The sequence below is a fragment of the Montipora capricornis genome, chromosome 13 (assembly GCF_036669925.1).
Source record: "Montipora capricornis isolate CH-2021 chromosome 13, ASM3666992v2, whole genome shotgun sequence".
Lineage (NCBI taxonomy): Eukaryota > Metazoa > Cnidaria > Anthozoa > Scleractinia > Acroporidae > Montipora > Montipora capricornis.
In genome coordinates, this window is record NC_090895.1 from 31465452 (window position 1) to 31476561 (window position 11110).

An 11110-nucleotide genomic window follows, 5' to 3' on the forward strand; every position below is an offset into this window, starting at 1 on the left:
AGATAGCCAACGAAGCGAGAAGAAGAACGCCGAGAACCACTAAACTCCTAAACCGACTCACAACGCCACGCCAACAGAGCAACAAACACGCTGCAAGCACATTGGACAACGCATGCACTACGCAGGAATACCGCTGAACCGTGTCAGCCCCAGGGCTCCCCCAACCTAAAGAGTGCTGCAAACGCTACAAAAACGCATAACAACGCTAACAAACGCCTGCAAAACGCTACTGACCGGACTAGCTCCCGGTCGTGAACCATGTAACTATAACAAACGCTACAGAACGCACCAGAACGCTGAACAACGCTACCAGACGGCCAAGACACTAACAACCGCCTGCAAAACACTACTGACCAGACTAGCTCCTAGTCGTTAACTATGTTAAATTTTATTTAACTATATATTAATAATGTCCCAAGAAGGTGAAGTGTCTCCACTATTTTTGCAACTTGTTGTAGGTGTAAGCTGCCTGATTTGCTAAGCACATTTGAAGCCTGACATCAGCAAAAGGTCTTTTCAGTCATGATGGATAAAATACATTGCACACAGCTGTACAGAATGCAAAGGAGTCCTAAAGGGGCTATGCCGCGCTATTATAATGTCTTTTGAAACCAAAAATATGTCTTGCCTTCAAATGAATTCCGGAAATTTGGAGTATTCATTTACTCTCTCTGGATGCAGGAAATACATTTTAATTATTTTAAGAAACCCAAATTTCAAAGTTTTCCCAGGGAAGAATATGTCCCCAGACCCCCCTTCAAGCTAGTGTCTTCAGCCTTCAGGAAGAGTTGTCCATTCTCTGCGCACTCCTCAGCTTTTGCCACCTACTAAAATTCTTATTGAAAACCCTGACTTTAGGGAATAAAAGTGGGTTTGCTTGTCTGTTAAGGTATGATTTCCAGTGTGTTGGTGAACTGTCAAACACTTCATCTAATTTACTTTTATATTTACAGACAATTGAATTAAATTCTACTTATGAGGACCTTTATCGCAAGTGCCATGGTTTTGATGAGAGAGACTTCTTTGAGAGAGATGGGTGCACATGGACTCCCCTCAATGAAGTTGACAGGTAGTCATGGGTAATTATGCCCTGTTGATGGACATGAACATTCTTTCCCACTGTGGTGGCTGTCATATTACAACATATCTTGTTCCAAGCTCGCATTGGACTGGGCCAACAGCTGTAGGTACAATAATTATGTGATGTTCCCCCTGAACATAGTGTACTTGGCTGGCAGCAGTGGCAAGAATAAAAATAACTTGGTACATGTAACTAACAAATCAAGTGAAGCTATGATCCTTGCAGTTACAAACACAATTTTAGCAATTTCATATCCGCAGTTCAATGTTAATAATAATTATTCATTTCCTATATCGTTTCATTCGTTGATTCATTCATCATAGGAACATAATGAACCTACAAATGACCTGCTCCCAACATCACTGGCTTCATAGCTCACTTGCTTAGAGTGTCGCACTGGTATCGCGAGGTCATGGGTTCAAATCTCGGTCAAGTCCTGAATTTTTCAGGCGTCTCTACGCAATTGCTAAAATTGCGTTCGTAGCTGTGAGGATCATACCTTCACTTGATTTCATATCCGCAGTTCATTGTATGATTTGCATCACATATCTTTTCATTTGTTAACAATAAAAACTTAACAACATCTTAAGAGAAGAACACAAAGTAAGTCCTGCGCCAAGCCATATCCCAGGTCCTCAACCTTACAGTTCCTCTTTGATTGTGTCCTCAGTTTTGCTGGTTACTGTTCCACCACGGGTGGCTACTTGGGCATTAGTGGTGCCATTTTCCTTTGATTATTCATCCCATTTTTTAGCTATTTTAAAGCTGTACACTGTATTATATTTTAATTATTATTTAATGATTGATCTTCATTTAGTAATGCCACCAGTACTTTGAATGGAAGAAGTGCCAGTACTCTTGGTAATGTGGCAGTGTCTAGTACACCAGTTACGGAATCAAGGTACTGTGAGTGAGTCTGCATGAAAGGGAAGAACAGCATGTGGATTGGTGTACTGTAATATTATAATTAAAAAGTATGTGTACTCCGGTACTCTTGATTAAAAATTATTGAATGATCTGCATTTAATCATCACTGTCTTGTTTATTTCAAAGTACTGTATGATATAAAGGGAAATTCTTTGTTGTTGCACTCATACAGATATTTTTTTGTCAACTTTATTATAAGCTTTTTCTTTTAAGTGAACCTTTAACATAATAAGTTGATATAACACAGCTTGTTATTACTCAACTCAACAAGTTCCTTTGTTATAAGTGTTTTTATTCATTTCGTTGGCCTTGACCCTGCACAAAACACATCATTTTTCAAGAAGTCAGCACCAAACAATAGTTTTGTTTAATTTATTTGCAACCACATTACAAGCTGGAAAGAAAAGATTATGCCCTAGCTGTCAGGTTTCAATTTAAGGGCCCATGGACGGATTTTTCATGTGTTGCTAGGGAAGTGAAATGTTACTTCCGGTGACTGACGTCATCATATAGTGAGCTGACCAGAAAACCCACTCAAAAGCAAAAATCACCGCACAAACTGTTGTTTGCATTGAAGGTTTTTCCTCCCCCTTCCTCGTGCTCATTCTCAGATCAACTGCACATGCGTAAACGAACTGACTTCTGGTTTGAGAAAATCCTAAATTTCTGGCGGTCTTTAAGTTGAATAAATTTTTTTTCGTATGGCATGTTTCACCTCCAAATACAGAATATAGGTAAGCATTGATTTTTTCAAATCATCTTTTTTGAAAATTTTATGGGTATTTCAGTATCGTTTCTCTCTCTAAAAAGAACATTTTTCAAAGTAAAAAGAAAACCATGCTTGGCTGGATACAAAAACGAATACAAATTATGAAACCACTGATTAAATACCCAAATTGTGTAGCACGTAGACAAATTTAGAGTTTTCTTTTATTGATCACGTGACCACGATGACATCATATTTAGGGGCATTGGTTTACAAAAGTTGGAAACTGACCAAAATAATGCCAAATTCTCTCAAATTAGTTAACTATTACATCCTTAGCAACGCACCCCAAAAAATACGTCAGTAGGCCCTTAATTAACATCGCTGTTCCAGTTGTCCAGTAGTGTGAAGTTAACAATAATATTACTTCACTGCAGCTGAGCATTTTCCAGTGTTTTGAATATCATAGACCTTAACAAAACATTGTCAGATAGGAAAATGCAAGAGACAATGTCACAAACATGCAGGCAATGCAGATCAAAGACTCCAATACTTAAACCCAGGCTTCCACAAAAAAAATCACAGGTGCACACTAAAAGCTATGTGGTACTCAAGCTCCATCGCTGTCAGATTGTATCTCAACACAGATACAGTTAATCGTAGGGATTTTCTTAGTGGGCAACCAAGGATTTATCAGGGCAACCTAATTCATGGGTTTGGTTGCTTGGCTTTTGAAACAGGGGCAACCTGGAATTTTTTTTTCAATTTCGAGCACTGCTGTTCTCAGTTTTGAAGCTTGCAGGGTTCATAGTCACTCCCTCAATCACATGTAACTATGGTGAATGTCAGTAGATTTTGTGTATACATGTATCAAAAATGAATTTGCAATTTAGGCTGCCTTTAAAAAGAAGGGGCAGGTGTATAAAAATTGGTCTATTCTCTTCCACTTGAGAGAATCCTTGAATCCTTGCAGTGTTCCTTGTTCTGTATTTAACTTGCCTCTTAATGTTAGCACTGTTTTTTCTTGTGGTTTATATCATTAGAGGACCCACTCAATCCTTACCAGTCAATGATCTACAAACTGTGCTGCATAAAATGAGGTACAGAGGTCTTTGCTAATATTGTACTGCGTGGGATCATATTTTACACAAGTCATTTGCAACATCATTATAACTCAATTTAAACACTACGCTAAGTTAATTTTTAGAGGGAAGGTGCCATAAAGGTAGCAAGAGAGGAAGCAGCACTCTCCTCAGCAGCAAGGAGGTCACCATTGCAACTGATCAAGCCACAGTCGATCTCCCAGGCACCTGTCAACACATCACTGAGAAAAGCCATTGTGTAGAATGTATACTTACCGTAAAATTTGGGAGGGAGGGGGGTAAAACAAGAAAGCAAGCAAGTGAAAAAACAACTCGAGCCAAAGCACATGACAGTGCCCCTGTAAACCTCCCTGAAGACCCCTAATAACCCAGGCAAAACTGCTGCATTGGCTTGGTTTGAACTTTGCCTAAAAATTATATTAATTTTAGCCTGGCAGTAAATTCTGTCTAGGTTTTTAAGTCCTACTTGATTTTATTATTAGTTTTGTACAAGTTGCTTTTTTTTTTTTTGGCTTTCAGTGATTCACCAAGTGAAAAGCTTTTGAGATTTTGGACTGTAAGTTTCACATGGTGGACAGGAATTTACAAATTATGATGGTTTTTAAAACAAGTGCAATAATTTTATAAGTGTTTCATTATCTTGTCGCAACAATGTTGATTTTTATTGTAAATTTACTTCTGTTATGGTTTACATACCAGTATTATGAATGTTCCATGACCACACACAGCTGCAAGGCCACAGTTAATTGCCATACAGTACACAAGAGTGGGAAATCATGCAGGCACATGCACTGACTAACCTGACAACACCACTGACCACAACTAGCAAATAAGCGCTCGATCCTGTTGTTAACTCTGTTAAATTGCATTTAATTATTTAATATTAGGTAAAAATAATAATTAGTTTTGTGATTATAGCATTTCTTATTTGTGCAGTGTTGCAAGAAAGACCCCCAAGAATTAATACAGTCACAGTTGACAGGTACTTTTCTGGCAATTCTTGAACTACTTATTATAAAGCAGTTTTTTTAAACACTTATTATTTTTTCTCCTTTAAGATGTTCTTGAGAGTTTTACAAAAGGCTTTAAAGAATCTGTTGGTGAAGAATATAAAAATGTGTCAAATGAGGTAATAATTCTATGCTTTGTTTTACATGTGAAACATTTAGTGTACTTGCAGTGTTAGGAATTCTTTGTACCAGGCTCATGGGCAGTAGCTATAATTGCCATATTGCATTTGTTTTCGAAGTGTCTCTCGTGGGAAATAGGATGCAGCTCTTTACGACCTAATTTCATTGGATCCTTTGAGACACCGCTTTACTGTTTTTAGAGTTAGGATCCATTGTTTCTGTTGTATCGTTCTTTGTGTCCATTGTTTTGTGAACTAATCCTGAGAGCTGTTGTAATAGCTGTGTACAGACCCTCATGGACTACATAGGTGGGACAAGTGTTTGTTTTTTTTTTTTTCATTCCTTGCACAAGATTCAATGTACATGTAAGTGTGCCCCCCCCCCCCCCCCCAATAGTGCAGCTTGGTCTACTCTTATTTCGACGATGTTCGAGAGCGACGATGTTTATTGTTTTTGTCCTCACTGCCTCACTCTGAAGCTGACTATTGATATTTTGAAAATGGCCTATTCGCAGACACCTCAGAAATTATGACTTTGTTTCTTCTATTGAGTCTGAAAATCACTCACGAGCTAAAATAATGTGGAGAAAAAGTGAGAATGCACAGGGATAGAGGTTTAGTGAAAGACTCCTTGAGAGGACTACATGTTGTATAGGCGATGATGGTACTGTGTACCTGCAAGTGGTCTGTGAATGTGTCTCCTCGACATTTTGAGTGGTAAAGGTTTCAGAGTAGAGTTCATATTCCCTAAACAGCCATTAAGTCAAAGCTCTTCTTCATAGATTTTTTATCAAGCAAAAAAGCTATTTTACAGAGTTATGGAAGCAATGCTGTTAAAAGTAAGTTTTTGCTTGTGTTATTGAACAAACTAGCCATTTTGATCAAAAGTGAAATGCTGCAAGAAGTGAGAGACAATAATAATATTATTGTTTCTGCAAGTATCCTTCATGGGTAGTTCATTGTTTGTCACTCTAGTAGGTGATTGATTTCGTGCTTTGGTTGCCGGTCGGTCTGGCATGTTGGGATCAAGTTTAATAACAGCTGACCAGCGTACTTGATCGGGTAAATGTGTCAGTGAGATTGTCTCTATCTGGAATAGTTTGCTTTTGAAAAGCCTTAAGGACGTTCGCGCCAATTGTTTCTGCGCATCCTTACTGCGCACGCAAATGCACACGCCAGGTCATACACGAGCGCGCGCGCTAAGTAATAAAATGAGAAATGGTAGGGCAAAAGGCCATATTGCTATAGCTTTGCCTGGATTTAACGGTCTTGGACGTTCGGTGACCCCAGTTTTTCTTTCCAGAAACGGATTTTATTTACAATTATCTCCACGTTGTCCAAAAATGAACAAAAAATCAATGTGGGAAGTTAAAAAAATTTCAAGATTTCTGCTCACGGGACATCAAATCCTGCCATCTTGCGGCTGCAAGGCGCGTGAAACTGTGGTCGCTAAATGCGAACTTGATCTTTAAGGAACCTCACCAGCCGACTAAATTCACTTAATAAGTCCACTTAAACAATATTTGGCAGAGAAGATTTCACTTCGAAGATTTAATTGCAATGTATCTGGGTTTACAGACACTGGCCTCATTCGCTAACGAAGCCCGATTTTGGGTGTTTTTCCGGGCATGTTCTCTCCAAAACGAAGTCGGTGACCCCCCATTTTTTTTACATTTCTGACATAACTAACTCATCATCTTACAGTGGTAAAAGTTTCAGAAAAAAATCAATGTTGAAAAATTTTTGCGCGAACGTCCTTAAGGTACATTGCATCTTTACTGTGTGCAGGCTGTCCATTGTGAAACATCACACGCGTTAGCACATAATTAACAGAGCTGAAAGACCCATAAAAGCACATTGTCTTCCTCTAGATACATTGCTGAAACAACAGTCACCTTGATGAATACTGCCATTAACCATTAACATAGTGTTTGACATTGTATAATCTTATAAACTTACCTTTATTCTTCTCGAAAAAGCATGTGACAAATTCAACATCACGCTTTACGCTTGGTGATAGGTCCATAGCTGCTGACCGCTGTACTACATATTCACAAAGGGAAATATCGCTAGCCACGAAAATTTGAGTAGGAAAGTGCTTAACATGCACAGTCCTACTTGCATGGCCAAAAGGAGCACCGGTTACTCTCCAGATTAGTGTTGCTGCTCGCTCGCTGCGCTCACTTACAACAATAAATAATGCATGTACATTGTATTTACTGGGCTTGATAAAAATTGTAGAACTTAAGTACTAATCACATTGTTTGATTTTACTTTTAAGGAGGAGAAAAGACTGTCTTGCAGCGATTTCAGGTGTGATATTTGGGCCTTTTTTCCTTGTAAATGAATTGCAACCAGCAAAGAAAAAGCTACAGCAATAAGAATTACTTGCTGCACAAGAAAAGACACCTACATGCCATTTTAGTTTACCAAAAATTGAGCATAAAACTCAATTACATGTAACTTGCCTTTGAGCCCCTCAAATTATTGGTGCCATTCCCTTAAGCTCACAAGAATCTTGTGTAATACTTTCCATTGCCATGTAACATTGTTCACTCTTTCATTTCTCTCTTTTTTTGTAGTTCTTTGCTGAACAGTAAAGTATTTCATATTTCTCTTATGGCCTGTTCCATGGAGGTGGTTACTTCAGACCAAGCCCTTCAATGTACATGTATGTTGACTGAAAAATGCTCACAAGGTGTTAGACTGTCAACAATATTACATGTATAACATAGTGATAGCTTGAACTTGAGCTGAAGCTTTAGCTTAAGAGCTGTTATTATAGGCAATTTTACTGTCACGCAAGTAAAATGTAGTTAATGGATCGTGACAATACTATCTGTAACCCTTTCATGGCGGCTCTGTTTTCAATGTAGCGTTTGTGCCGTCTAGTTGCCAAGGTCAGCAAACACTAAGGATTTATTGTATTCTTGCTTTGAACTTCACAGCTTTGTTGTCGCTAGCAGGCTAGTATGATCCACAGCATTGGCGCTGTTTTCAAAGCTCTATTCACTTCTAAGAGTTGGCACGTGTAACACTAAGTTCTCTCATAGTACAGCTCTTCCGACTGGCTATGCCAGCAGACATTTGTCTAGCTATAAAAGCATGTGAAAACTATTTAGAGGTCACTTATGTTCTGTTGTTCAGTGCAGTTAGCTCTCAATATATTAGTGTGGTTACGATTTGGTTTTTTACATATTAACCTTCATCCAGACATACTGATTTATATTTCATTTTTGAGGTTTCATTTAATCTATTTATTTAAACACTTGCTATTTTTAGTCTTAATTATTTAGTGTCCCCAATTAGTTTGTAAAAATGCTAAACATATTGACACTTGAATAAAGATTTTATGTTTATGTTTATGACTAAGGTGTGGGCTTTAGACAAGGATGTTATTAGTGAGAAGGTTCAAATTTACAGTGGTAACCCTTGCAAAATGAATTCCCAGAAAACTTGGAATTCCTAAGAATTCTTAAGAATTCCTAGGATTTCACTTTAATTTCAAGACATGCAAATTAAGGCAAAGAACAAAAAAATCAAAAGCTTGGAATCATTCGGAAAAACTGGCAATTATTAGTAAAACTATTGGGAAATGCTAAGAATTCATAGGAATTCCCAGCATATCTATCTCAAATTTAGAGGAACCTAGCTCTGGATGTCAAAGGAAACCTCTTTCTTTAAAACAAAGCTACAATTGTAGTTCTAACTTCCTGTAACATGGCATGACAACAAATTTTGATGTTTTAAATATAACATTTTTTTTTTTTGAAATAAGATGCAGATCGAGTGGTGATTATTGCAATAACCTGAACTTGACTACATATAAATAATTTTTAAAAAATCTTCCTTGCAGGGCCAGCTATCAAATTTCCTTGGATTTTAAGTGTTCTGGGCCTGAAGGTACATGTAAATGTATGGCTGTAACTTTCTTAGTTTTGGAAAGATAGGGGTTAGAGAGTGGTTGCTTTAACATTTTTATCAAGATCAAGTCAACTGTTTAATGTTTAGAACTGTAAAGGTTAAGTAAGTTGCATACAAGCTACACATACTATAGGGCTCAAACTGATGGAGATTATCCCAGTTTCACATTGCATGAATCAACTGAGAGTATTACTGGGCAGGATGCTAGTCCATTGCAGGGTTACCCTCAGCAGCATGTTGCTAGTGACCTTTTATATACCAGGGTGAAGAGAGGCAGGGTGGTGCTAAGTTTGTAAATTTAGAATTTTACCACAATTGCTTGTAATCTTGCAATCTGATTGGCTAATTTGCCGTTGTCGATAAGAGTCTAGACAATGCTGCTCGCGTCATGCTTGCGTCAATTTGTCACGCAATGTAATGTTTTGGGAAATAAACCAATCATATTGCGAGAAAGTTATAGACAACGCTTGGTCTTTCTTCGAGTTATGATTTTGGTCACGCTCTGAAATAAACACTTTCTTTGGCGTTGAATATTGTGGTAAAAAACAAATCGAAAGTGGTTCAGTGGTGTCTGTACCCTTATCGACAACGATATTCGTCATTACAGTGGTCAAAATTTGTTGTAGACCTTGTGAGTCCACAACATTTTGACCACTGTGATGACGAATATCGTTGTTGATAAGAATACCATAATGCTGAACCACTTTAGATTTGTCAACTATACCAAAAATTATTTCAATAACAATGTTGCACTCACATTTTTTCAGGCATTTCATTTTTTTAAAGTCATTGAAAGCTTTATTCTTCATGAGCCACTTCTTGGAAACAATTTAGTGAAGGTGAGACTTGAATACACACCAAAGGTATGTAAGTAAGTTTTTTGACGATGGGCAAAATGACAACTGAAAAATCAGAGTGCTAGGGAGGATTCAAACCTGTGAACACCGTTACACCGGTCAGGTGCTAAAGGATTTGTCAGTTGTCCTTTGGTGCATTTCTAAGCAGCCAGCCTACTATCCATCTCACATGCATATTGCTCTTTCACACAACAATAGTTAAATTTCATATTAATGGCAAATGACAATAATTTAGAGCCTTCAGACCATTAAATTGGAACACTTTGTCTATCTAGAACCAAGACGAATGGCCTAACTCCTTAATAGTTCCTCTGAGTAGCTCAATGGGTGTTACAGACGTCCTAGTTTCCTAATCCTGCCAAGAACACTGATTTTTGAGTTGTCCTTTTGCCTGTTGCAAAGCAACTTGCTTACCAATAATTATTCCTTCACACTGGTGCATTGCACCATTCAACATCAGTACGATAACTGTAGCTGCATTTCAAGTTTAAGGTGAATGACACTGTAGAATCCATAGACCAGTGGGACACTTATTGTCTATCAAAGGCCTAGATGAATGACCCAGTTCCTTAGGAGTTCTTGTAGCTCAATGGGTGGAGCATCCATCCAAGTAACTACAATAGCTTACCACACTTAATTCACATGCACATTACACTGTTGAACATCAATAAAAAAATAAAAATAAATTAATAAAATGATGCTTTGTTTATAGTGGAAACTTGTGCATTTACATAATTAGCTACCAAGCTGTAGTTCACCTGTCAGGCACCCCACTTTTAATAATTCAAACTTGACAGAAACATGATTAAGGACCGCAACTGGTGGGAGGCAACCAGTTGGCTATTTACAAAGCGTGGTAAAGTTGAATCTGGGAAAACCTGAAACAAATACAAGCCAGAGTTTAAAATGGGACTTCAACTTGGAGAAACTGCATGCAAACCCTATGCCCTAACCACTGGTTCACACTGACTCCCTAAATAATAGCAGCATCTTTGTGTATCCATAATTATTATTATTATTATTTTTTTTAATTTGTCCTGTTATTTTTAGCATTTAAATAGTTTAGAGGAACAAGTGTTGGAGAGTTTAGCTTGGACAGCGGTAAGTGCAAAAGAAAAGTCATCCTAAATTATTACGATTCAAATTTAATAATATTGAAGCCCTGTCATCCATCTCATTAACCCAATGACTCCTGGAAGTTGGGCTAACCAAGTATGAGGGCTATACTGAACGTTACTGAGAGAAAAAAAGACAAATTGTCATAACTTTCATTACAGTCCAAGGAAATGAGGATGGTAAGATTTTAAATTATAAATATCTCTAAATCTTCTAGCTTCTAGCTGCCATCCAGTCGTATGGTGTGTTTGAGAGGTAGCAAAAAAT

General features: G+C 37.7%; 1 protein-coding gene across 5 annotated transcripts in view; it reads left to right on the top strand.

Moving 5' to 3' along the window:
* LOC138029304 (retinoblastoma-associated protein-like) overlaps positions 1 to 11110 on the top strand; it is a 46585-nt gene that overhangs the window by 26254 nt on the left and 9221 nt on the right. For all 5 annotated transcript variants that reach the window (XM_068877027.1, XM_068877029.1, XM_068877030.1 and 2 more), the window contains exons 13-24: positions 954 to 1069; positions 1899 to 1982; positions 3758 to 3814; positions 4337 to 4373; positions 4754 to 4799; positions 4876 to 4946; positions 5729 to 5785; positions 7228 to 7259; positions 7529 to 7617; positions 8803 to 8849; positions 9638 to 9709; positions 10778 to 10828. In XM_068877027.1, coding sequence (XP_068733128.1) covers positions 954 to 1069; positions 1899 to 1982; positions 3758 to 3814; positions 4337 to 4373; positions 4754 to 4799; positions 4876 to 4946; positions 5729 to 5785; positions 7228 to 7259; positions 7529 to 7617; positions 8803 to 8849; positions 9638 to 9709; positions 10778 to 10828 — 759 coding nt within the window. The remainder of the gene's footprint in view (positions 1 to 953; positions 1070 to 1898; positions 1983 to 3757; positions 3815 to 4336; positions 4374 to 4753; positions 4800 to 4875; positions 4947 to 5728; positions 5786 to 7227; positions 7260 to 7528; positions 7618 to 8802; positions 8850 to 9637; positions 9710 to 10777; positions 10829 to 11110) is intronic.